At 47.0% G+C, this 27,459-nt stretch overlaps 1 protein-coding gene across 42 annotated transcripts in view; it reads left to right on the plus strand.

The window, feature by feature from the left end:
• Positions 1-27,459, plus strand: part of ZNF536 (zinc finger protein 536) — a 492,436-nt gene that overhangs the window by 313,514 nt on the left and 151,463 nt on the right. For 33 of the 42 annotated variants that reach the window (XM_054249961.2, XM_078359566.1, XM_054249967.2 and 30 more), the window contains 2 exons: positions 2,347-2,499; positions 15,013-16,575. In XM_054249961.2, coding sequence (XP_054105936.1) covers positions 2,347-2,499; positions 15,013-16,575 — 1,716 coding nt within the window. Of the gene's footprint in view, positions 1-2,346; positions 2,500-15,012; positions 16,576-24,495; positions 25,392-27,459 lie in introns of those variants that run through there. The other 9 variants (XM_078359579.1, XM_078359580.1, XM_078359577.1 and 6 more) reach the window with 1 other exon arrangement.

A 27,459-nucleotide genomic window follows, 5' to 3' on the forward strand; every position in this document is an offset into this window, starting at 1 on the left:
GCAGCAGCTCCTGGTAGACTCAATGTGCAGGACATGGAGCCTCTGTGACCATATGTAGGTCACTTGTCTGATTGTGACTTTGCAACACTCTCTTGTGCCCATTTGCCCTGATCAATAAGCCATCTTTGAGGCCCTTTCCACATTCATTTGGACAACACAATCTAGAACCTGGTGGAGTGATTCTGACTTCAGATATGGATGAGCCTAAACTTCTTGCTTCTGTGAAATTATAAGACAAGACAGCTAGGTAATTATACCCTGTGAGCAGCTCTCCAATGATGGTTAGAAGATTTGGGGAAAATAGGATTAAAGTGAGATGTCAAATATGAATAACTTTGCCGGGGTGATTATATGGTTGTACACGGTCCAGTTGCAGAGGGAATGCACCAAGCCAAGAGTTTACACAGTTGCTTGGTGCAGATACTCAAATAAGAATTAAATGTATTGGGTCCGGTGTAGTGGCTCATGCCTATAATCCTAGCATTTTTGGAGGCTGAGGCAGAAAGATTGCTTGCGGCCAGGAGTTCAAGACCAGTCTGGGCAACAAAGCAAGACCCTGTCTGTACAAAAAAATAAAAAATTATCGAGACATGGTGGACTGCACCTGTAGTCCCAGCTACTTGGGAGGCTGAGGCAGGAGGATCGCGTTTGCCCAGGAGTTTGAGATTGCAACCAGCTATGATTGTGCCACTGCACTCTGGCTTGGGTGACAAAATGAGATCCTGTCTCAAAAAAAAAAAAAAAAAAAAAAGACTGGGCGCGGTGGCTCACACCTGTAATCCCAGCACTTTGGGAAGCCGAGGTGGGTGGTTCACGAGGTTAGGAGATCAAGATCATCCTGGCCAACATGGTGAAACTCCATCTCTACTAAAATACAAAAAATTAGTTGGGCATGGTGGTATATACCTGTCATCCCAGCTACTCTGGAGGCTAAGGCAGGGGAATTGCTTGAACCCAGGAGGCTGAGATTGCAACAAGCTAAGATCGTGCCATTGCACTCCAGCCTGGTGACAGAGCAAGACTGTGTCTTAAAAACAAAAACAAATGTGTTGGCCTTCACCTTTCTCATAATCGACAAGTCTGCCCCTTTTGGCTGTTAGCAGAGAACACCAGGAACAGACATTCAGCAATAAAAGCACTTTGCATTTTCCATTGCTTGGAAAGCACAGATCTTATTTATTATGATCTCTGCCGAACTTGGAGATCTTATCATCCCAGAAGGTTCCCTTGTTCTCCAAGTGGGATTTACTGTGAGGCCTAGAGGTGGGCTGGAAGCTATGGTGAGGACCCTGCTACCCTCATGAGCTTGGATTATGTACCAGGCCTTCAGACTCCTGCTCTACAGGTAGACCCATGACTCGGGAAGAAAAGTGAGCCCAGAGAAGTTTCTCTCACTTCTCCCCCTTGAGTCCCTGGATGTCACCTCTTTGGCAGTGTGACGTCGGGCCTGGGGGGTTGCAGTAACATATCCTCCAACCACGAGACATTTTCCCAGTTTTATTTACTATTATGTCCCACGATTTCTTTGCAGAAGGCAGCCACATGTAAATTTTATTCCATTTTCTAATGGTTTGGGTTACATAACAAATAAGAGCAGGAAGGAGAATTTGTATTGATACTTGACAGAGGAAGTTCTCAAGTCACTGCAAAAAGATGTGTCTGCAGTGCTGTAAGTTTATGGGAGTTTTGCAGCTGAGTCTCTGCATATGACTTTGAATATGTCACTATATGTTTATCACAGGCTAATTGTGGAATCGCATTTCCATACTTTTTCTTCTCCCTTTCATGAGATTACACCAGCCAGTGATGGATACAAGGCTCTACAAGGAAGAAATGATCAGTTTTGGATAATTTTCTTTCCTGTCCCAAAATAGCTGTCTGTCTGCATGTCTTAGAGACTCAGCTGACACACGATTTTTTTAATTTGTTGCTTGCTATAGTGCAAATATGATTTCAGTCCTATAGTGAACTCTGCAGTGAGTTCATATTATAAATTAATCAGATTCAACAAACACCAACACTTTTAAACTTTTGAAAAAAAATATTTAATAGGAACTAAGCAAAAGAAGAAATCAAACCAGCTGCTGACACAGCTGTTTCTTTTCTTGTTTAATTCAGTTCAATATAAAGGTACCATATGCTGCTTAAAACGATGATAGGAAAGATGAAATAATTTAAGAGAATAACAAGAAAATACGTGAATTGTCAGCATTCTGTCAGATTTAAAGAATGAAATAGACAGGTGTAGTATTGACATGTTTAACTTTGTGTGGTGTTAGCAGTTTTGGTGCGAACAACTCCTGACATGTGCTGAAGTGATGTGAGAACGTTTCTCCTTCGCTGCAGACATTGGCGAGGAGGCTGGGAGATCTGCTGGCGTCCAGCAACCGGCACTGCTTCGAGACAGAAGCCTGGGCTCGGCCATGAAGGACTGCCCGTACTGTGGGAAAACCTTCCGGACATCCCATCACCTTAAGGTGCACCTGAGGATACACACAGGTGAGAAGTCTGAGTGCATCCAGGGGCACAGCTCAGAGGAGGAGGAGGCGGCCCCCGTCCCGCCTCCTTCCTGGCCCAGGTCCACAGCTGTGTGGGTCACTAACTTTGGAAGGTTCTCTCTGGGCCTGTCTAGCCACCACTGTGTGGGTCAGAAGTGGCCCTAGTTTCCTGATTCGTCACTTAACTAACATCCACCTCACAAATGACTCAGGGACTCTTAAATATAGACTCAGATGGTCCCTGCCTGGGATAACGGGGCTGTGTCTGAGCCTCTAGGGCATTTTGCCAGTGGTTTCCTTCTGCTATATTGAAGGAATCCCTCCCCACATCCCAGTAGGAACCAGGAGTCTTCCAGGTGTCAGTGATGGGGTCTCAGCTCCAACCTTCCTGAGTGTGGAAGGGAATGAAGCCACTTCCCCAGGCATCCAGGTAGAAGAGGCTTTAGCCCAGCCTGCGTTACCTGCCCAGACCTGGGATGGGGCGGCTAAGTCAGTCCCCATCACTCCACGTGGTGTGGAAGAAAAGTGACTCTTCCCTGAGTCTCCTCAAAGGACAAATTGAGATGCTCTGAGGCAAAGGGGGGCTGGTGGCCGCTGCACCCCTCTGGTCGTTTATCATGTTTTGGCATCATACTGGCCGAGGACTGGATGGCAAAACGGAATTCTCTTCACCCCTCCGTCATTGTCCTTTTTAGCTTTTCTGCTTGTTGCTTGCACATTGCCGATACAAAAAAAAAAATCTATCGGAGATATGGACACCTCCATTTTCTTTGATTTTCTTCCTGACACTTTATCTATTGGAGTATGAGCGGCTTCAGAGGCTAGACAAATATGCCATCTATTTTCAAAAATAATTGTGGTTTATTTCCCAAGGAATCAATAAGGCTCCGGGTTGTGCAGGAATATTGAGTGTACAGGGGCTGCGTGGGCATCACAAGAGGGGAGATGAGAAGCCCCTCACCTGGAGCCTCACCTGGTCCCTACAAATCTCCCTGACACCCACGGAAGCCAGAGAACAGATGGCACAGGCAACCTTGGGCTGCGTCACCGGCCCTGCTCATCTGGGGCCATGCCTCCCTTAGAGTCATCTCGGGCCAAAGAGGTGTCTTTTGAACGACCTTCCAGTCCCACCACTCTCCCAAAAGGCCTCATGAGAACTGCCCATGCCTTGCCCCTGGCCCCATCTGGCCCCCTTCTTCATCCTCAGCATCACTCTGAAATGCCACCTGCCTTCTCCCTGTTTCTCCAACACAGAATGCCCATTCCAGCTGCAGAACCTGTGGTTCCCGACGCTCCCTCCACCTGGAATCTTCCTCCAAGTGGTCCCTGGGCACTTAGCTTCACCAGGATCTATTCATAGAGGCTGCCTCTGACTACCCCACCTAAAACAGCCCACTAATCCCCTGCTTTATCTTCTTCATAAACTTAAAGAGTTTCGGAAATGACCTCGCTGGGGTCAATCGTTTGTCTCCCACCGAACAGAGTCTAAGATTTTCGAGGGTGGCAGTACTGTCCATCTTTTGAATTGCTATCATTTCATAACCCCAGGGTCTGCAAGGGCACCTTACACCCAGTAGGGGCAGATGAATTTATCTGAAAGGCTGAACGACAGAACAAATGCTTGAGTAAGTGAATGACTCCTCCTATCTTCCCTGCGTCGTGCAAGGTGGCACGGAGGGGTCCAGGGCTGCAAGGAAAGTTGCCCCTGCCTCAGGGAACAATGGAACCACAGCCTGGCAGTCAGACTCAGAGCGCTGGTTTCTTGGGCATGGACAGAGTGGAAGATACTCCTCCCTGGAGGTTCAGGGAGGGAGCCCTGCATTCCCATCTCAGGGTCTTTGCCCTTTGAACTTCTTTGCCAGACACCTGCATGGCTTGCTGCTTCCCCTTCAGGGTCTGGCTCTGATGCCCCATTCTCCATGGAGGTCCACCCACGTGGCAGTGCACTCCGGACCCCACCAGGACCTTCTAGACCCCTTTCCTTCCCTGTGTCATTTCTCTCTATAGCGCTCACGGCATCTGACACACCAAGCATTTGTATTTCATTGTTTCTCTCCACACACTAGAATGTGAACTCCTTGAGAGCAAAGACTATGTCTGTTTGTCCAACTGGATCTCCAGCCCAGAACAGAGCCTGGCCCGTGTCGGCACTCAGAAGTGCTTGCTGAGCCATGCATTCCTGCGTCAATTCATGAACGTGACCAGGTGCGAAGGCAGTCAGCTCAGACATCTGGTTTTCTCAGATGATGCCAATGTCCATTTTCCTCCCTAGATTGGAGCCAGGGTTGTGGTGGTGGTTGGATGGGGTGGGGACATGCAGACTGTCAGGATACAGGAGGTGACCCATGGGGTACCCACACTTGAGCTGCTTGCAGGAATATGGAAACCAGGCTAGGCACGTCTTGCCTTGTGTATTTCATGTCGACCCAGAACCCTGGACTATGTTTCCCAGCCAGGTTGTGGCTGGCCAAGGGTGAGGTCGGCCTTGCTGGGAGTGAGGGTCAGTAAAGAAAGGCAGCGCCTCTCAACGATGGGCTTTGCTAACCCTGTTGCCCCAACCCCAGTCAGCTTCCCCAGGGGTAAGAGTAGACACTCTACAGAATATTTCCAGGCAACATAGGACCAAAGCTGACAGAAGTTCTGGAGAATCTGGGAGAAAGCAAATGGTTACAGCTCTTTGCATTTCCAAGCTGGAGAAAGACTAGTATTTCTGAGCTAATCTTTGACGACATCGAGAGAGACAAGATAGGGCCATGGACAGAGGCATTCTGGAAACTTCCTAGACTCAGAGAGAAAATGAAAGAAGCCATGAAAACATCACACCACCTCCACCACCTCTCGGAAGCAGCATTGCCGTGCGTAAAAGGCAGAATGGTAACCAGATAAAGATCAATTTCCCTTTTATCTAAGAACAAAGAAGTTGGAAAATGCTTACACTTGTGCATTTGAATAGAACAGAAAGTGTTAGATGTTATAAATCACCCAAATAAACATCTATTATGACAATGTAAAAGTGTAGATTACACACTAATTAAAAATCAAAATCAACTTATTTAATAATAAGTGATTTCATGTGGGACCCAAGCTGGTGAGAGGCCCTGACTGCCTTCTTCTTTGGACCTGGTCTCTCTCCTTCCTCCAAATACCATACAGTTTTTGTATTTCTAAATGACACAGCCAGAGGACAGCAGTCTATGAAACAAAAATACATGTACTCCAAAATGCCATCTTTTTGAAGTTTTTAAACAATGGACCCATATGTGCACATTTAAAAATCCAACGTGTAATAAATATATCTTTAATTGGTTGAGATAGGAGGTGGCACCTTCTCTATATTTTTCTGTCCTACTTTATCTTTATTAGAAGTCTGGATCACATAACATCAATGGATAAAACCTCTCTCCGTTTCTCCCCACCGCATTAACTCAATTACTGTTTCTCTTCTCCTAATACCTGTTTATTGGAGGGGCGCTGACTAGATGCATCAGGTTGCTCTGAACATCTGGGAGCCCAGAAGAGCCTATGGGTCGTGAAGATGTTTCTGGTGCACCCTAAGCTTCAGCCAGGTCCACAGGGGACCGAGGGGAGGCTTCTGCGGGATTTTGTCAGTTCTCAGCGCCCTCAGATCCTGAGGCTGCCTCGCTCTGGCTCCAGGCAGGGCAGACGTTGATGGCTGCTTGACCCAGAGAGGGCTGAAATTCTCTCCTCTTGGAAACATTACCCTGCGTGGACTAGGGTCCAATCACTGGACACGGCAATTTTTCTTCTACAGTATAGTGTCTGTGATTCGAATTCAAAGCCCGTTATTATAGGCTCAGAAAGGAGATTGCATCAGTCAGGGTTCTCTAGACAAACAGAACCAATATGAAATGTATATATGGCAGGGCACAGTGGCTCATATCTGTAATCCCAGAACTTTGGGAGGCTGAGGTGGGAGGATTGTTTGAGTCCAGGAGTTCGAGACCATCATGGGCCACATAGTGAGACCTCATCTCTATAAAATGAAAGAAAAGAAAAGAAAAAACAAAGAAAAGAAGGAGATATGCTACACCCCACCCCCCCCTCCACACGAGATTTATAAGACATTGGCTCAAGAGATTATGGAAGCTGAGAAGTCCTAAGATCCTAAATCTGTAGTTGGTGACCCAGGAGAGCTGATAGTGTAAGTTCCAGTCTGAATCTGAGCCCGAATGCAGGAGACCAGTGTCCCAGCTGAAAGACAGCTAGGCAGAATGAGCACATCTCCCCCCGCCCAGCCTTTTGCTCTATTCATGCCTTCAATGGATCGGATAAGGCACATCCACATTGGGGAGGGCCACCTGCTTTACTCAGCCCACCCATTCAAATGTTCATCTCATCCAGAAATACCCTCACAGGTGCACCCAGAAGAATACTTAACCAAATATCTGGGCACCCTGGGGCCCAATCACGTTGACACACAAGAATTAACCTTCACAGAGATGCATCAGCAAACATGTAGTTGTAACAGGCAACAGGCAGGGCGCATGTCCCCAGTCTCCTGACAGGATGGCAAATCATTTCAGGATTGGTCTCCATATGCACATGCTGTTCTTTCCCTCCATGTCCCCTCCTTGCTCCCTACCTTGGGAAGCCAGGTGCTGGGGGTACTCTGGAGGGTCCGCTATATCTGTTTGGTGTGTACAGGAGGCAGGCAGAGGCTGACAGGTCTCTGAAAGGCTGGGGGAGGTGTGGCCCCCCATGGGTGACACCTCATGCGTGGGATTCCTGGCTGGGTTCCCTCGGGTGGCTCCCACAGGTGTGGGTTTTTCAGGATGGGGCTGTTGTCTCAAGGAATGACCATTGTAGAGAAATGTAATAAGCAACGTCACTCGTGAAAACCTGGAGGCATGAAAGTTCAGGGATTAATTAAAAATAAATCTCATTAGTTTTTCCCCCTCTCGTGTTATACGAGTGGTTTATTAATCTGGTTTTGATGTGCCGCATGTTCCAGCCCTGAGTCAGGAACCTCTTTATGGGAATGGATCCGCACAGGGAAGTCAGTGGTGGTTTTTCAGGGGGTCTCAGCTGTGGTCAGGAGGGGCTCAGCCTCGGGCTGAAGGGTACGCCCAGCACCGCCCAACTCCTGGGTGCCGTCTCCATGACACAGCCCCTGGATGCTGGCTGGGCTGTCACCTGTATTCTTGTCCCTTTTCTATAGGATCAAAGAGGATTGTGGAAGGGAGGGAGTTCTCCCCTGCAGCCCCCAAAGGGCTGCACACCCAAGTCGGGTATAGGGAGGGAGGCCTGGGTATTATCTTGCCTTGTGACTGAGGTCGTGTCTACAAAGCATGACAGCAACTGGCTGAACATGGAACTCAGCCCATGGAGATGGAGTAACAGCATAATAGTGATGGGAGTTCCCACGTTCTGTCCACGCCTTTGTGCAGGCACTGTGCTAGGCACTGCCCGTTGACTGGCTCCTTCGTTCCTAAAGCCCCTCAGTCACCAAGGCTCCATCCCCTGCCCCGTTGCATGCAGGGGAGGGCACGGAGCCTCAGAAACAGACACGTGAAGTTTACCTCTCCCCAGAGTTGCCCAGCACTGGATTAAAGATTATAATCAGATCTACCTAATTCAGAATCTCATTCTTTCCACCGCTGCACTGTATTGTGACTTTTTACTTTTCTGAGTGAATTTCTGGCTTGTTTTAGGGAATTAATACAACATTTCTTTGACAGTGTGTATCCACACCAGACCCAAAAGGAAGGAAAGAAGTGACTTGTACTCACAAGTGCTGTTGGCGCAGCCTCCAGGGAATTCAAAAGGGAAGTACTGTGCATCCCAGCTCCTCCTTTGACCCCTCCCTCAGACCGGCCCAAGGCCAGGCTTCCTTGGCCCCATGTGCCTCAGTTTCCCCATTAGCCCAGTGATGTTAGGGGAGTAGTGAGGCATGGCCGCTGTGGCATGGGGAACTGCTCTGACCTCCCAGGGTGGAAACGGAGGTGGAATCACTTTCAGTGTCGTGGAGCTGATAAACCTCATGCTATGGAGGAAACCACCTTTTATCTTCAAAGTGCTTCCCAAGCAGTGGCTGGTACATAAACATGGGTGGAAATAAAACTTCCAGCCAGCCCCATCCAGGTGCCTTATGCCTGGTGTCTCTCTCTCTTACCTTTGATGCTTCTATGTAAGGTAACCAGGCTGTTTTCACACACTGAGTAAATATAAAAGCACCTTGAATACATTTTCAAAAATGAATCAGTTAAAATGGGTGTTCTTCTCATTTCCTTTTCCAAAAGGAGAGCGTGTGTTGTTTCCCTGAGTACTGATGAAAAAATTTAAAAAAAGATCTGCAAAAGGAGCTAAGTCTTTTATTTTTTGCTTTGAATTAAAATTCCATTGTTTTTCTATTTCCAAGATGAACTAAAAGCTCAGTGTATTCCTCCTCAGTTCCCGATCCTTGCTTTTCCTGCCTTAATGACATCCTAAACTTTTGTTGAAAATAATTGATTGAATTTAAATTTCCTTAAAAGTTGAAGAGGTAATGTTACAGTATAAATTTCCTACCAAACACTAAGTAGGGAAATATCCATTAGTGAAATTAACTACAGTTTCTAGGTAGCTAACAATGTGCTGTATACAGTAGGGCATGGCTAATGAACACTGCAGTGGGTGATATTTCATTATACAAATTAATGCTCACATTTTAATGGGAAAGTCACATAATGAATCTGGGCTTCAGTGACAGCAATTAGAGACACAGATTGTCCCCTTCTGGACAAGGCACTGTTTAGCAATAAGCAGCTGTGTGAAAAGTCTTCAGGTTTACAACATATAGATGCTTTGGGGGAATTTGTGTACAATTTATATTAATGTACTGAAGCTCTGCTGCAGACACACCGCCATATTTCTCTCTCCTGGCATTAACTAAGTAAAGACATGGAGAAGGACTAAATAAATAACAAATTGAGGATGCAAATTCAGGAAAATATTCGGTTGCACAACTTACAAGTGAAACACTTTTGGAGATTTAGCAAAAAAACCAAAAACCAAAAAAAAAAAAAAAATTAGAAGCATGAATCACATCTTAAAAGGGTTTCCAAAGAGAGTAATATGAATCTACCTGTTATTTTTGGAGAGGTGCTGGTGGGAGCTTGCTCTAAACAGCTCTAGAATAACTCCCTGGAACAGTGAGGGTTCCTTTGATGTATCAAGAGCAAAGTAGAGTCTCAGAATCATAAAAGATATGGCCATGTAAAAATAGGTACAGTGAACTAATTAAACCACCTGGTCATATATTTCTAAAAACTGATGACTTGAGAGAGGTTATCGATGATACTCAAAAGCTAAATATATATCTTATGCCGTGTGTCAGTGGGACGCTGGCTTACTGTACAATGGTTCCAGTAATTTCATTAATCCATTGGAATGATGAACGGAAGCTTTTAAATTTCATTATGACATTTCTAGCAAAACTCTTCTTCTTTCTAGAAATGCATTGTTTGGGCCCACATCTCACTCCTTTAAAATATAGTGAGAGGTTTCCCCACAGAAGGCTACCAGTGTCCTTAGCTGCTTTCTTCAGTGGGCAGAGGTCCCGTTCTGCACATTGCACAATTGCCTGCTTCAGACCCCACCTGTAAAATAGAGCACTGTAACCCTCTCAGTGTTTGAAAAGTTTTGAAATCGGTACCCATATTTAAACATTAAGATATTGAACATAGAAATCTCATAGATGTGATACTTTTTTTTTTCTATTCTTCTTTTTAGAGATAGGGTATCACACTCACCCAGGCTGGAGTGCAGTGATGCAATCACAGCTCATTACAGCCTCCAACTCCTGGACTCAAGTGATCCTCTTGCCTCAGCCTCCTAAGTAGCTGAGACCACAGTTGTGTGCCACCACACCTGCTTAATTTTTAAGTTTTTTGTAAAGACGAGGTCTCCCTGTATTGCCCAGGCTGGTCTTCAACTGTTGGGTTGAAGCAATCTTCCTGCCTGGCCTCCTAAAGTGCTGGGGTTATAGGTATAAATCACCATGGCTGGCCGAGACTTTTCTTGGAAAATCAAAGGTTCTGGTGCCCACAGTTGGTTAGAGTTGAGTGACACTGTGCTAAAGGAGAGAACAGCTGTTTTGCATACTCATCTGATCTGCCTGGCTCTGCCTGCATGCCAGTGTGTGGCACATATGACAGATAAACACTAAGCAATGATCCCCAAACATCATGGGGGTTACCAGAGGACTCATGACCCCCTGGAAACCTGGGGCAGCCGGAGTGGTCCCCTCAGTAAATGGGACTCATTTATGGCCTAAGTAGCCAATCATTCAGTTAGAGCTGCTGGCATGATCTGGGGCTGCCTAGACCATGGGGCTGCCCAGGCAATGCAGGCCTGAGTCTCAGGCAGAGTCCAGCCTTGGTTGGGCAGGGCTGGGCAAGCCCAGTGCCCGGCCCCTTTGCATTGCATCTGGTCGTGCCCAGAGGCCTGGGATTTGCTAGAGTCAGCCCAGAGTACTTGGGCAGAAAAGCACAACCAGATGTGGAGGCTTTGGCTGGGAAGTGGTTCTCCTCCGCTCAGGTAGACTCAGCATCTGTCTGTGCTGGCCAAATGGAAGAGCAGACGTGGATTGCACCCCAGAGCCTGTGAAATGTGCTGATAGGCCTTCCTTGCGGTCACCACCCCACCCCGACTAGGCCAATGTTGTGAGAAGTTTGCCTCCTGAGCACTCTGAAATGAGTCCTTTGGGGAAATAATGCCTGGGAAACAGCTGGGATGTTTCCAGTGGAGCACAAGGCCCTGGGGCTGATGAGGTTCTAAGGAGGTTCCCAGCTCAGCCCCTGGTTGTGCCTGGCTCACTTTCCTCTCCAAAGCATTTCCCTGTGCCCCTCATTGGATAGGAAGCCCAGAAAGGGGAGCGAGGGCTTCAGGACAGAGGGCAGGGCTGGTTCTTCCAATCATTTAGCAATTACGAGGAAATTAAAATTGACCTTGTTTCTTTGTGAGCGTAAATTCACAGGAGAAGGGTTTATCCCTTGGAACGGCATCCACCTGGAGCACTTATCTGAGGAATTGGGGTGGTCGGAAGAAGCCACCCCAACCAAGCCCTTTACTGACCCGGCAGGAGGTGGAACTATAAAGAGAAATGGACAGAAAGAGCAGTGTAGCCCTTCATCCCAGGGCAGAAGGCAGAGGAAGCATGGGTGGAGAGCTTTCTAGAACGTTGCATAGCACGTGCAGTCAGAAAACCCTTGAAATCTCATGAAGCAGCCCCTAATTCACCAGGCCTGGGCCTGTGGGACTCCAATGCTAAGAATTAGCCTTTCTTGTTTCTCAGCTGTGGCCTTTAGTCTCTGGAGCAGTGAGGGCCAAGGTCTATTTTGAACTCTAAAGAACAGTGGGTGGAGTGAAGAGATGCCATCCTCCTGCACTCCCGCATGCTGTGTGTGAGTGTGAGAGTGAGTGTGTGTGTGTGAACTCTGCTAGCCTACTATATGATATGTCTCCTCCAAAAGCCATGAGAGCAGGGCCTGCCTCTTGTTTTTTTTACTCCATTTCCAGGGCCAAGAAAGGAGGTTGCAGGTGCTTATTCACTCATTCGTTGGTTCATTCCATCAAAAAATGTGTGTGAATCAATCTGAAGGTTTCTGAGTGAGTAGGTGACACGTATGTGCACAAGTATCTCTGGCTCTATTAGAGAGACTTAGTTTAGCTCCTAACATGAGCTTAGGATTGGGACGAGACCCCACAGAACATGTGCTTCAACGTGTGTTATTACAGGTTGAGGAAGAGGAAGTCCCAAGACTGGGATTCTGTGTGCAGTGGAGTTCAGAGAAGCATAGGTGCAGTCCCTAGTCCAGACTCTCAAATACCGCCTGAGGTCTAGACCATCTTCCCTGCTAAACCACTCGTGGTTCCCACTTCAAAGGCACTTCCCAGGAAGGCTGCCTAAAATGTTTCTCCACTCAGGATCCACAGAGGGCCACCTGGGAAAGTCCCGAAAGAGCCTGAAACCAAGTTTGCATCTTTGGCCAATTAACTCAGAATGTGGGGAGGTGGGACCAGGTATCTGCACTTTGTCAAGTCCCCAAGGCAATTCCAGGTTGGTTTTTCAAGGGGTTGTCTTTACCTTGCCTGTGTGAGAATCATCAGGGACGCTTAAAAGCCCAACTTCTGCCCCTTCCCCAGACCCAGGGAATCAGAACTGCTGTGCCTTAGGGCCAGAATTGGTGTCTTACCAAACTCCCCTGGTGGTTCTAATGCACAAGACAGTTTGAGTACTATTGCTCCTGTGTGCATTTCAAACATGTATCCGTTGGAAATACACACGCACATCCGTTGGAAATACACACGCACATCTTCTGTGCATCCCCACAGTCCACACCCAGAAAGGCAGCGCTCTACATCCCCAGGCCTGGAGAGGAAAGTCCACGTTCCCCCTCTTTATTTCCTACTAATGAATGCCCATGCTTTCTTTACGGTCCCTTTGCCTGCCAGATGCACATAATCATTTCCAGGTGCATTTCTAAAATGCAGCCTGAGTCCCACTCGGCACCTGCGGACCTCACCTCTGCAGACTTTCATCGCTGGGCCCTCCCACAGGGTTTGCTCTCACCTGTGGGCCAGGATCCTGAGTATCTAGGCAGGCTCGCCTGCTGTGGACCCCATCGCAACCCTTCTAAGTTTCAGGGACTGCCTCTGTCACACCTGGCTGCTGGACTCCAGGTTAGCTGAATCAGCCATGATATCCTGCTACCTAGAAATGCCCCATCCCAGCCTGGCCTTCAGTGAGCTGTGCAAATAGTAGCTCAGTGAGTCTGAGCCTAACCTGGGACTGACTCCAATAGGTGGAAAAATAGTGCCTGAAATTTTTTGTACCTCTACCCCAAAGGGGATCCAGCCTTCCTCCTAGATCCATGTCATTGGTCTAGCTAGAGATGACTGTGATCTTTATGTTTAGAGAAACAGATTCCTTGTTGGGTTCCCTTCCTAGACCTAAGGGCCAGCTCTGAAAAGGTGTCCGGGAGAGATCTCAGCTGCTTGTAGCATCTGGCACCCTCATGCTGATAAGACAGGCAGGGCATCTCCTTGGGTCTGGCATGCGATCTGGAGATGACGTGGCTTCTCCTGCTCAGAACCAGACTGGTGGTCTTCTTGTTCACAGAGTCCATGTCCCCAAATGCCCTGTGCCTGGAGGACTGGTATTTATGGCATATGCTGAGACTAGACACAGTGAAATGTCTTCAGAAGATGCCATTCACTGATGACTTGCCATTATTTTTCAGATCAGTCTATTTTACAATAGAACAGAGGAAGGGGAGGTGAATAGTTGAGGTTCCTGGGAGAAATAACTGTGGATATTGACAGGGTGCCATTATGAATGAGTGAGCAGGAACTGTCAGTCCCCATTCCTTCTAGAGAGCCATTTGATTGCAAAGTCTAGAAAAGACCCCGGGATTACTAACAAATTCTTGGAAGATATTTAAATCTGCAATCGTTCACCTTCTTCCCCTTCTCTATCTCACAGTGCCAGCAAATGTAAGTTGTCTGTTCTGCTATCTTTTTCCATCGTGGAAAGAACAATAGAAGTTGGAGGTGTTGAATTTAAATAAATATTTAATTCAAGAAAATTATCTTATATGTTTTAAAACACTCTTTAAAGCTATTTTTATTCTCTAGAAAGCGCTTATTATAGGTAAATTACACATTTTACTACCGGAGCGTTAGGTTTGCCATTAGTACAAATTTAAGGCACTACAAAGACCAGTAGATAATGTTAATTTCAAATACAGAAACTAAATATATTTTGTGCCTTTTTATTACTCATTTTCTTTTAAGTTTTATTGACTGCTTTTTATCTTAACTATATGTCTTTACATGCTGCAACCATAATGCACTGTAATGGTATTAATATTTTATAGAATCTGTATTTATAGTTCTTTATTTAGAAACAGTGCAGTAGGTCTGCAGATATCTGAGCCCGTCTGGAATGGTGCCCTCCAAATAATGATAAATTACTTGTGCAGTATGCCATTTGCTAATTATATCCATGATTTACTGCGGAGCAAGACTTAAATCATTCATTTCAGTCTTGCGTAACAGTGCCATAAAATTTTTAGGTTTAAAAATGGTTTCCATGTGTATAATTTAAACAAATTTCAGAGCTATTGTATACACAAAATATTGCAACCACCCATTTGTTACATACTTTCTCTTTCTAAACTTCTACTTTTAATGATCACCGTGGCTGAAATTATTATGCTTAATTTTCATAATCATAGCTTTTACATCTACAGCCCTTTTCACATGTTAGATAAAGAAAAAGATAGCTAATTGTGTGTAGATAGTATGTCATTCCTGAATAGTCCCAAATGGTACAAAATCATTAAAAAAGCTTAAGAGTACGAATTATTCTTCTATTAAAAAACAGTTGTTCTCTAATTATTAGTTTGAGCTGCTTTGTTTCAAAGAACAAATGTTGATCCTTCCAGCCTCATTCGGCACACCAAAATGAGATAAACGCTTCTTTTTTTTTTCTTATATCAAAATTTTGCAGGTGAGAAACCTTACAAGTGTCCACACTGTGACTATGCCGGCACTCAGTCAGCGTCCTTAAAATACCACTTAGAGCGACACCATCGGGAGCGTCAGAACGGAGCTGGGCCGCTGTCCGGGCAGCCCCCAAATCAAGACCACAAGGACGAGATGTCAAGCAAAGCTTCTCTGTTCATCAGGCCAGACATCTTGAGGGGGGCCTTCAAGGGTCTCCCTGGCATCGACTTCAGAGGTGGCCCTGCATCTCAGCAGTGGACATCAGGGGTGTTCTCGTCCGGAGATCACTCAGGGCAGGCCACCAGCATGTCTTCGGAGGTCCCCTCAGATGCTCTGAAAGGCGCTGACCTTCCTTCCAAAAGCACCCATTTCTCTGAGATCGGAAGAGCCTATCAAAGCATCGTGAGCAACGGTGTAAATTTCCAAGGGTCCTTGCAAGCATTCATGGACAGCTTTGTCCTCAGCTCCTTGAAGAAGGAGAAGGACGTGAAGGACAAAGCCCTGGCTGACCCCACTTCCATGAAAGTCCACGGAGTGGATGGTGGCGAGGAGAAGCCCAGCAAGTCCTCCCAGAGGAAGTCTGAAAAATCTCAGTACGAGCCCCTGGACTTGTCGGTGAGGCCAGATGCGGCCTCCCTCCCGGGCTCCTCGGTGACCGTGCAGGACAGCATTGCGTGGCATGGCTGCTTGTTCTGTGCATTCACGACGTCCTCCATGGAGCTCATGGCCCTTCATCTGCAGGCCAACCACCTGGGCAAAGCGAAACGCAAAGATAATGCCATCGGGGTCGCAGTCAACTGCAAAGACCAGGCCCGGGAGGCAAGTAAGATGGCCCTGCTGCCCTCGGTACAATCAAACAAAGACTTGGGCCTCTCCAATATGATTGGCTCTCTAGACTCTGAGAAGATGGCCCAAGGTCAGATCAAGGAGACTCTGGGGGAGCAGAAGAGTGGCACATGGACCAGCCACGTGGACCCTGCATTTTGTAACTTCCCATCAGACTTCTACAAGCAGTTTGGTGTTTACCCAGGCATGGTTGGCTCGGGGTCCTCCAGTTCCTGCCCCAACAAGGAGCCCGATGGAAAGGCCCACTCTGAAGAGGATGCCCCCATCCTGATCCCCGAAACCACGAGTAAGAACACGACTGATGACCTCTCTGACATCGCCTCCTCAGAGGACATGGACTCCTCCAAGGGAGAGAACAACGATGAAGAGGATGTTGAAACCGAACCGGAAATGATGACCAAGCCACTGTCTGCCCTCAGCAAAGACAGCAGCAGTGATGGCGGGGACAGCCTGCAGCCCACGGGCGCCCCCCAGCCCGTCCAGGGACTGGTCTCACCTTTACCCCAAGCGCCGGAGAAGCAGTGGCACAGCCAGGGTCTTCTCCAAGCCCAGGACCCCTCGGTGGGCCTGCCGAAGCCGGAGCGGGGTCCCCAGGGCCTGGACAAGCCGATGAACATGCTGTCGGTCCTCAGGGCCTACAGCTCTGATGGCTTAGCAGCCTTTAACGGACTCGCAAGTAGCACAGCAAATTCTGGATGTATCAAGAGGCCAGACTTGTGTGGTAAGTTTTAGAATCCTCTTCCTATACTTCATTTCCCAAAACATCAGTACTGAATTGTGCATTAAAAAAAAAAATGGGTAGATTTATTCATGAGCAAATTTTGAATGAAATATTAGGAAAAACCCTCAATGCTGTACCTGCAATGTAGACAATCATAAAAGCCAATTTTATTGAGTTTTAGAACTCATCCTTTTGTGTTCCAATTTGCATTATAATGTTCCAAAATGCCTATACAGAAGGCATGGAAAAGAGGGTAGTGTCTCACCACGTGAACTACTCCTCTTTTCCATCTATAACTTGAAGGGGGCGGAAAACAACTTACAAAACAAAAACTAAAAGAGACATGGTAACTTGCAAATTCTTCAGTATTTTCAATTTATGCAAAAAATGCCCAAAGACAATTCCTTACTGCTTTGCTAAGCCAAATCTGCTTTCTTAAAGTTTTCTTTTATCGACTTAGAGGATACTAAAATCATATCACACTAACCACAGTATAGAAGTAAAGCGACCCTCTCTTCAAAGAAGGAGATGGTTTCTGGGTGTTTGTGACTCATTTGTAGACAAACCAAATGGCAGTGACTGTGACTCTGGCCTTCTGCGCTTGCCTTCTGTCTGTCTGTCTGTCTGTTCACCTGCCCGTGTGTTGTTCTAACAAGACGTGTACATTGTGAAGTTCCTGAACAGTAGTGATGTGACCCTATGCGTCTTGGATTGATGCTCGTCTGATCCTGTAGCAAATTGATACTTCTTTATCTCCTTAAAGCATATGGGCACCCCAGAGGAATTCCAGACTTTAGAACATAACCATAAATTTAAGGACTAGGTTTGATCAAATGAATGTTGGGGTGGGCAGGGGGAATCAAAGTCATTCTCTTGGCACCCAGATACTCATATTTGAAAGCCTTTCTCTTAAGGGAAGCTCAATGTATTCTTCCCTTTGAAACCATCCTTAAATATGCTCACTAGAAACAAATGACCATGCTACCTTTCCGTCTGTAATTTACAAATGGATTTCTGTAATTTTATTTTACCTGTGGGAGAAAGGCAAGGAGGCAGGGAGGGAGGGAGGAAGGAAGGAAGGAAGGGAGGGAGGGAGGGAGGGAGGGAAGAAAGAAGGGAGGAAGGAAGGGAGAGAGGAAAGGGAAAAAGGGAGGGAAGAGAAGGGAATGAAGGGGGAAAATGGAAGGGAATCTATTTGAACCTCAATCTCCTGTTGTTCCTTTAAGCATAGAGCAGGATTCAGGATGCTAGATTCTAGGTTCATATTTTAGATTGATATATTTCTTTTATTCTTCTTCCTCCCTAATTCACTAGGAACTGAATCAAGTTGTCAGATATATTTTTTTGAATTGCTGAAAATCATTAAATGAATTTCTGACAGCTCAAAAAGTATTGACAGTCCCTTACGCTGAATGATAACCACTACCCCAGACCTATTTTTAAGCCGCATACAATTCATTACTTTTGAAACTGTTAAAAACAATATTTAAAAGAAGGGAAAAAAGGGTTTTATGTCAGTCCAAATTCCGCCCCTCCGCTTTTTTTATTCTGGGGGGAGCAATGTTTAAGGCTTTTTTTTTTTCATTGCTGTTTTGGGTTTGTGATTGGGGTGGTTTCTTTTTTATTGTTGTTTAGAAGTTTGTTTTTTTTTAGTCTATTTTCAGTTCTTTCAACTACCTACATAGGACCATAGTTCCTGCCAGGAATCCATGCATCAGAAAAGATCAAAACCTGGCATGTCCATGAGCTCATTATTATTGAAATGAGCTCCTATTACCCCTAATAATTTTCCCTATCTTCCTATCAGGAGTGAAGGAAGGCTGCCTGCCTCGAGGACGTGTGCCCAATGGTGTCCTTTCACACCAGGCCAGGTTCCTGGGAGGCCAGCATCAGGGAGCCTGCCTGGTCTTGAGAGCCTTTTATCTCTGGGTTGCAAACTCTTAGGCACTTCTCACCTTTTCCCGAAAAACAGCACACCACATGCCCCTGACATTTCCACGCTGTATGCAAGCCCTGTTGCTTAGACCGCCTTTCAGGCTTTGGGCAGCAGACCCTGGGATGTAAGCTGTGGCCCCTCCCTCTCTTTCATGGGGCTTGAGGACCCTCATGCCAGCCAGGCTTGAAGGCTTCTTGGTTGCTTTCGCAGTGGAAGGCTCAGGCCCCTTGTCCTGCCTTCCACTCCTGGGAAGATGCTGACACTGACTCTGGCCATGAGCTGCCTATTTTTAGAGAGCGTGAGTTCTGCATTCTGTTTGGCTCCCTTTCTTCTGCCTCCTCTTGCTTTAGTTTGGAGGCAGGCAGGAAAAGACCCTCCCTGGCTCTTGCATTTGCTTGGGGGTGGGGCCACTGCCCTCTTGCCTCTAGGAAGGGCCTGACTCTGCCAGTTCTCATCCCACTCCCCCCGTATCTGGCCCACTGTAATTGCAGTCCTGTTCTCATTTTCTCACGGGCTACTGTGGTATCCCAGAGGGTTCAGACATACTCATCCTTTCTAAAAGTTACAATCTAGGAGGAACACGTAAATCCACTGGATTATAAAATGGGATTTTTTCCCCCTTAAATACTCTAATTTACTCTCTTTTTTAGCATGGCAAGAAGCACAAACAACATTTGCAAGCTTCAGGCCCCCACTAACTTCCCTTTGCAAGGGTGGAAGTGATATTGGCAGAAGGAATAAAATAGTCCTAATGTTTATTCCCTGTTCTCTTCTTTCGAAGTAGGTATGGGTTTCTAAATCCGTCTACCAGGCTGATCGCTCTTTCTCCTTAAGAATCTGGGCTTTGTCAGACCGAAGCATCCTTCCTAGATTTCTCATCTCAGATGGATAAAGTTTGGGGCTGGTTGTGTCTGGTTAGTAAATCTAAATCCCCACTCTTTCACGATTGTAGAAACAGGCTTATGGGGGAGCTAATGCCCCTGTGTTTCTTAAGGAAGAGCTCTGTTCTCAAGGGGTGTAAAAGTGTTTGAAGAAGCATCAGAAATACCTGGTTCAAATCACATAAATTCCCCACACTGCTCAGCGGCTCTTCCAGCCCTTGCTGTTGATCTGGAGAAGGTGGCGTCTCACCCTGGTCTGTGGGTGATGCTCTTGTCACAGGCTGTACTTTCAGGGTCTTCTGTCATTTTCTGCATGCCCTTTTCCTAACTTTGAAAATTCTGATCCTAAGTTCCTTGGTGCCATAGAGCCAGGGTCCTGGCCAGTGTGACCTGCCCGTCCTAACAGCCAGTGGATTCCTAATTCTGGTGCAGAGGGAGAGCCCCCAAGGAGAGAAGCTGACCCAGCAGTTGGGTGGAGAGATGCCTGTTGCATATGACAGTGTCGAGAGCTTGAGTGGGAATTTTCTAAAACTCTTTCCACAGAGGACAGCATACTGCCTGTCAGAGACATATTACAATAATCCCATGGAAGAGGTTAAGCCATCTTGGATTAAGCCAGAGGACAGGCATCCTTGCTTCCACAGAGGGTCAGATCCCACCAGGGGTCTGATCTCATTATAGGAAATCCCACTCCAATCAAATCCTTAGTTTCTTGAGGTGACTTCCAGCTTCCAGGCATGAGTCCCATTTCTTTATTCTGTCAAGGAACATAATGTACAAGGGTACTCCAGTGCCATCGGAGGACTTGGATGTGCCCATGGTGTTATTGGAGTGTTTGACCTTGGTTTTGTAATGGGACAGGCTCCACATGAGTGCTTAAAGATGGAGAGAGGAAGACTAGAGCTGTGTTTGCATCCATGGACAAAGCAAGGCAGACAAGCCGAGTCCAGACTGAGAAATGCTAATGCACTGTTGGGTCGGCACTTGGCTTAGAAGGGGCAGGCTTCCCTGTGTACACAGCACCAAGGCTGGTCTGCACAGCACCCATGGGACCTGCTGCATGGAATGGTTAAAGAGTGTGTTTCATCAGGGAGTTTGTAGATCTGGCTTGAGCAACCAGCTCACCCTTACTCCTTGCCTTTCAAACCCAAGGTAGATAGCCAGGGCGTGGAATTGTTGTGTGCCAGGTCTCCCAAGCAGCCTTTGCGCTGTGTCCTTTGGTGGACCCAGGGGTAGGCAGGATGGAGGAGAATGAATGACAGATGAGGGGGAAGGCAGGGAGAACAGCACCCTCCCCTTTGCCCCAAGGGACTCTGCTCTGTAGTGACTGCCGCTCAAGGAAGCCTGGCTGAACTGGGAGCATCTATGAGCAGGCTGGGGCCAGGAACTGCGGTTCACACATGTAATCCCAGCGCATTGGGAAGCCGGGGCAGGGGCATTGCTTAAGCCCAGGAGTTCGAGGCCACTGTGAGCCAGGATTGCGACATTGCACTCTAGCCTGGGTGAAAGAGCGAGACCCTGTCTCTAAAAGAAAAAATAAAGGTTAGATATTGGCTGCACTGTGTGCAGTGGCTACTAGACCTGGTGACCCACTGGGGCCTGGGAGGAAGCGAGGAAGAATGCAAGCAGTCATCCTAACATTCCCAACTTACCATCCTCAGATTACTGGGCTGGTGGCTTCGCAAACCCAAATTATATCTGAGACTATGGAATCAGAGTCCTCTGGGCTTCCATGCTAGTGAAATAATGGGGATCCACCCCCAAGAAATTAGGCCCATTGAAACCTCTTTAATTCGTGTATTTTTAAACGTGTGATGAGATGAACGAGGATAACCAAGCTGAACTATTTTAAAATGTGACTTCTGTTCCCTCTAAGCCTTGTGGATTTCTCGGTATAGGCAAAATACCATTTTTTTTTTTTTTTTTTTTTTTTTGAGATGGAGTTTCGCTCTTGTTGCCCAGGCCGTAGTGTCATGGCATGATCTCAGCTCACTGCAACTTCTGCCTCCCCACTTCAAGTGATTCTCCTGCATCAGCCTCCTGAGTAGCTGGGATTACAGATGCACGCCACCAAGTCTGGCTAATTTTGTATTTTTAGTAGAGACAGGATTTCACCATGTTGGTCAGGCTGGTCTCAAACTTCTGACCTCACGTGATCCACCCACCTCAGCCTCCCAAAGTTCTGGCATTATAGGTATGAGCCACTGCACCCAGCCAATATCTAACCTTTTACCAGCTACTCAGTCTAAAGCAACAGGTAGCAAATGTTTTCTTAAAGGGCCAAAGAATAAAAGTGTTGGCTCACGGTCCATGGGGTGTCTGTGGGGACCACTCAACTCTGCTTTGAAAGTAGCACCAAAGCCACCATAGACAACAGGAAAATGATGGCTGTGGCTGTGTTCTGTTAGAACTTTAGGTACTGAGACAGGTGGTGCGCTGGAATTGGCCCATGGGGTCTTAATTGGTCAACCCCTGTTCTGATGTAAGGAGAAATGTGTTTCTGTGGTCATCCCTAGAGAATGAGTGGTTCAAAATCTGGTCCTCTGTTATTCCACTAGATGGTGAGATGGTGATGAGAGACCTTTCATCAGCTACAGGGCCCCATCCATTGTCCAGTAATGCCAAAGCCAAAAGTGTGAGAGAGACTTTCCAGAGGTAGAGGACTTGTTCACCCAGATGGGCTGGTGCCCTGTTTCTGCTAGGCCACACCTCTGTCTATGCATTAAAGGCTTCTAGAAGAACACTTCCAGCACAGTGCACCCCATCACTTTCAGTGCACTGTAAGCCACGCCCTTACAGCCTGCACACACAGAAGAGGAAGCGGGCAGTGGCCATGTATTGTCGCTGAAGCAAGCTTGCTCTGCGAAAGCCTGTTTCCTCACTGATGGAAGGAAGCGTAGGGATGAAATAGACAATAAACATAAAAGCGCTTGGATCAGTGCTTCTCAGTTGAGTTTGCATGCTGATGCAGAGCTCAGCATCCACGTGAAACCGCTGCAAGGAAATGGTGTCAGTGTGCAGACATCTTCGGGTCGTAGCTGTCCCTTAAGCACTGCAAGCATCAACCTTACCTCCATCAGTGTTAGAGAGGCACGTTTCATCTCCTCGCTTCTTCCGTGATGGACTGTTGATAGCTGTTTCTTGGTATGTGGGGAAGTTTGCTTTGAAGATGATTCTGGCAATTGTGGGATGACCTCCTATCCCAATGGAGACACCATTTCTGTTTCCACTCCCTTCTGTTCCTGATATCAGGCAAGTGCTTGGGGGGTAGGAAATAAGTCCTGCCTGGCCTCAGTCTTTGACCAAGAAATGGCAAAGGTCTGTAGTCAGTTAGAGACTTGGAAGGAGGGCTGGGGCATGAGATACACAGTGATACACAGTCCATGGCCATTGGCACATTTGTCATCATATGTAAGTCTTCAGTGTGGTCCAGAAGCCAGCAGGTTCTAATGAAGAAGGGAGGTGAAGTTAGGAAAATATCACAGGAAGAGAACCACAGAATTCCAGTCTGCCGAGCATGTGGGGAGGGCAGGCTATACCCAGCCAGCGCAGGAAGGCAATTGGCTTGGGGGTATGGGAGACCTGGGGCATCTCTGCTGCAATATCTTATCTCTGCTGCTGCCTTACTTTATTTAAAGACAAATGTGCTCTCGTAGCTGTTCCTTCTCTTTTCCGTGAGCTGATTCTCACATGGATTGGCCTCAGAGACCACGGATAAAGCACACCTTTGCGCTTACCTGCTTTGCCCGACTGGATAATTTACAGATTAGCTATTGACCTCTATGGTCTAGTCTGCTCTCATTCGTACTGTGTGTCCAGGGTCTGACATTAGACTCCAGGAGGGAGGACCATTTGGCTGCCTTCAAGTCCAAGGGCAAAACCTTGTGAGTGAATACAAATCACTGCCCTGTTCTTCCCCTGCTGGCTGCCTCACAACCTGCTACAGAGCTTTTCTCTTTGACTCCAGAGGGACAAACACAGGCCTTGTCCCCTGGGATCTCCTGCAGAAATCAGCACCTGAAGCGGGCTCTCCCCAGCCCTCATGCAGAGCCCTGCTGGGTGCACTGTGACGTCTGACGGAGAGGCAGCCTCTCTGGATGGCAGCTGTCTCCAAACTCCAAAGGCATTCTTCTCCCGTTCTCCTTCCCTCTTTTAAGTTAAATGGGAATGCCACTGACGTGATGGCGTTTGCACTGCAGAATGACAGAACTGTTGTGTGAGTACCATTGTATTTGCCAAAGGGTCCACTCGTCATTTCAGAACAAACAAATGGATGGTGTCTGTAAGTCGGCAAACACTGGTGACATTTAGCCTTGTTTATGTTCCTTTCCTTTTTGCTGCATGTTTTTTTGGCTCCAAAAGCTACTGGCTGAATCAACAGGGCCTCTGAATCAGGAGAAAAGTGTGGTAGCATTAATGTTAGTTGCTATGTCCATATTCTCTTCGGATTGCATAATACCTACGGCTCAGGACCAAGCCTAGGTGGGAGGAGAGAGCAATCAACCTCTTTGGTTAAAAAAAGAGAAGAAGAAATATTTATCTTGGGAGGAAGGAAGAGAGTATTGAGAGAACAGAGTGTTGTTGGAACAGCCACATCACCGAGGAAATGTAGATCCTCCAATCTGACCCAGCCACTGCCATCTGAAATAGGAACGGTGTGAGTCCATCCGTGTCATAAGTGGGTGCAGGTGCCCTGGGTCTCAGCATTGGCGTCTGCCTTCTTAGACGCTGAATCAAAGCTCTGGTTGAAACTGACAGCTATCTAGATGCAGGCTACATCTTAGCTGCTGAAGGTATCAGGGTTTTTTTTTTTTCTTTTTAATTTCAGATGTTGTGTGCTAAGCCCAGGTTTCAAATAAGCAGTAATTATCTCCTATTACTTAGCGCTGATCAACAGCACCTCTACGTCTAATTGCCAACCTGCCCTAATCATGTTGACTATTCTTGCTTTAGCCAGAGACAGAAGGACCAAATTTTATAAATATCACTTTATTGTCATGATTCCATTAAATGATTAAGGGATGTGGCCCTGCCCTTGCTTTCAAATACCTCTAGCCCTAATGGTTTCTGGATGATTTAATGAATCTGCACATTTTCTTGCAGGTAAGTGACACCCCCTGTCCTAGTCGGTCTATCTGGACTTGCCCTTGTCTGTTCGTGGTCCTCGGTGGTTATCGGCTGCTTGTTAATCGTGTAAAGTCAAGAGAAGAATGTATACACATATGTGTGTTGCATAAATAATTGCTATTGACATAGGTATGTGTATACACACGGCGCACCAACCTACAGTATATATAACAGAGAATCAGAGGCTAAAAATATTACCCCATATGTTCCACTATTAGTCATGGACTGCAAAGGCTTAGTAACTTGAGCAGGAGAGAAAACTCCTGCAAAGTCATAAATCCTGAGTGACTGCTGGCGGCTGACAGATCCCTTCACCTGTGGACAACCTGGCTGGGGGTGGGGGCTGTTCCACCAGCTCACCTGAGCGTCTAGAGGTGGGCCCGGCAATCGTCTCGTGGGTATTACTGCTTGTGTCTGATTGTCCTGTATTTTGTAATACTTTAGAAGAATACAGAAAAGTGCAGTAATTCTCTTTCTCCGTAGTATTTAAGCAGAAATATTGCTAGTTTAATATTGTGTCAGGTCGTCATATTAACCAGGAGCAGATGACAGTAAAATTTCAGTGAATAGCACCTTGACATCTGCAACCTAAAAATGGTGATTGAAGCAAAATGTGTAAACTTGTATGGGGTGATGTGTGCTTTGGAGTATTGTTGAAGTAATTAGAAGATATATTAAGGTGTTCCTGGTAATGAAGGCATGTAAGTTATAATAATTGTAGCTTTCCGAATAAGTGTCAAACTATATCTTTAAGTGTGCTGTATGCTGAGTTACAAGTTAGGTCATTTATGAATGGAATGTAAAATAATACTAAAAATGCTTCAGTAACTTATCTTGGTATTGCTAATAAAAAAAAAAGCTGTGAAACATTAGTGCGGTTTGGAGTCGTTATGTTAATTCATTCCGCAACACCCCCCTCAGCCCCTGACATTCTTCTCTCTGTTGGAAGCCTCAACAGGACATCCAGGGAATGCCATTTACCCTGCTCCTTGGGCTGTTTGCCTGGGCAGATCATTGCATTTTCCCGTCCACCCTTAGGTAGGTGGGCCCTTTGAGTAACAATTCATAAACATGCAAGTGAAAAAGGACCTTCCAATTTGGATGGATGACCGTGGCAGGCGGGGGACAGCCAGGCGACACAGGCCCATTTCTCTGTACAAGTGACTTTTAGGTGTCTAGACCCCACAACCGTCCATGGGAACTGTGGCTGGGGTGGTGGGGGAGGGGGGTACTTGGGCACAGAGCACGAAGGCCACCATGCCCCATCCCAGATGCGGAAACGCTGACACCCCAACTCCCTGCAGCCAATTGGAACGTGTTCTTTGCATCCTGCAAAGGGGTAGTTTGTAATGAAGAGACTGAGGATTCGTGGAGTTGGGAAGCTTTTTGTTCTGCTGACATTTTTGGGCTGTACCTGTGTTTGCTGTAACAGGCTTTTGCCTGTTCTTCCATGTTGCCTCCTGGTGGGAAGGGGTGCGGGAAGGACTGATTTTGCTTTTTGTTTGTGTTGCTTGGTTTTGTGGTCTGTGAGCTGGATTTGAGGGTCTTGCCGTTTCAATGGTGTTTCCCAGCTTCTTTGCTTGGGTGTGCTTTGTAAATGTTGAAATTCAATGACCATCCCTGCGCCCTTGTCTAATGGGTCTGCTGGGGGCCCGGAGGTAGGACATGATCTCAAGCCCAGGTCTGTACTTCACATCCCCAAATAAATAAAGTGTCCTCTGTGTAACAAGGAAACGGAAAGCCAGAAATGCTCATTGGCTAACGCTGTTCTCCACAACAGGACAATTATTGTCACCCTCGCTGGTTGAAACACTTCCTCCTGTGTTTTTCGTAAAACCTTTCCAAGGCACCCTGGCTCCAAAGACCGCAGTATGGTATTAGGTTGTCTCTCATTGTGGAAAAGAGGTAAAAAGTGAGAGATCTGGAGTCTGAGAAGACATGATAGAAGCTTCAAAGGGAAAATGTCGATTTTGAAGAAGGTTGTCCGATTTCCCGGTGGTCGGTGCCCACGACTGTTGCCCGATTCCATTCCTGTGAAGCTGGGAGCATGTACCATGGGTTCCCATGGAAACTGATGGATCCCTAAATGCCTAGCAAAGGTAAAGTGAACGACTCTAACCTCCAGGCCCCACATCTGCGTGGCCACATTCAGGCAGGGCCAGTTGCCAGCACCAATGTATTATAGGCCGAGCCTGCGCAAAAGTAGGGCCCCAGGAGAGGTTTTTCTTTATTTGCAATGTCCCCTGAGTCTGAGGACCTGCCCCAAAGGGAATGAGGTACACATGGAGGGAAAATTCCTCCAAGCCTTTTTCTCGGGGCCTCTGTCCAGGGCTGAGCACACTGTTCCTGGTGTTGACAATTGTGTACATACCCCTGCCCACTTCCTGCAACCCTGGGGCACCCCAGCACCTGTGGGTTTTGCCAGTCCTCCTGGGAATGGGCCCCAGAGGGTGTAGATGCCACATGCGGGGGCAGGGCCTTGGAAGCAGAGGAAGTGCAAAGCCAGTGAGGGAGAGGCTGCTGAAGGAAATGGATCATCCCAGCCCCTTGCGCTGACAGCCTGGAAGGCTCCCTGGAGCCATGTATTCAGAATTCTGCTGTTCTCTCTTCCTTTCCATGGGGGCCCAATCCCCCTAACAGGATCTCCAAGCTGAAGGACTCGGAAGCATTTCCGTTTCCTAAGCAGGGGGTATTTCCTGAGTCGCTCCCCAGTGGAAACTTCTCAAGCTTAGAGGAGGCCTTTGTGGATTCTCTTTCTCCTATTTTTATGAAGCCAGCTTTGTCCTGCTTCCCATCTTCTCATTTCAGGGCACTCATGCCATACACGCCCCCCAGCTTTCCATCCTCCTCCTCCTCATTACCCCCATCCCTGAGTAACAACTCCCTTCTCGCCAATTTCATGTTCTTGGGAATATCCTATCTTCTGCCTGCTGGGGAGCT

The sequence above is a fragment of the Callithrix jacchus genome, chromosome 22, assembly GCF_049354715.1.
Source record: "Callithrix jacchus isolate 240 chromosome 22, calJac240_pri, whole genome shotgun sequence".
Taxonomy (NCBI): domain Eukaryota; kingdom Metazoa; phylum Chordata; class Mammalia; order Primates; family Cebidae; genus Callithrix; species Callithrix jacchus.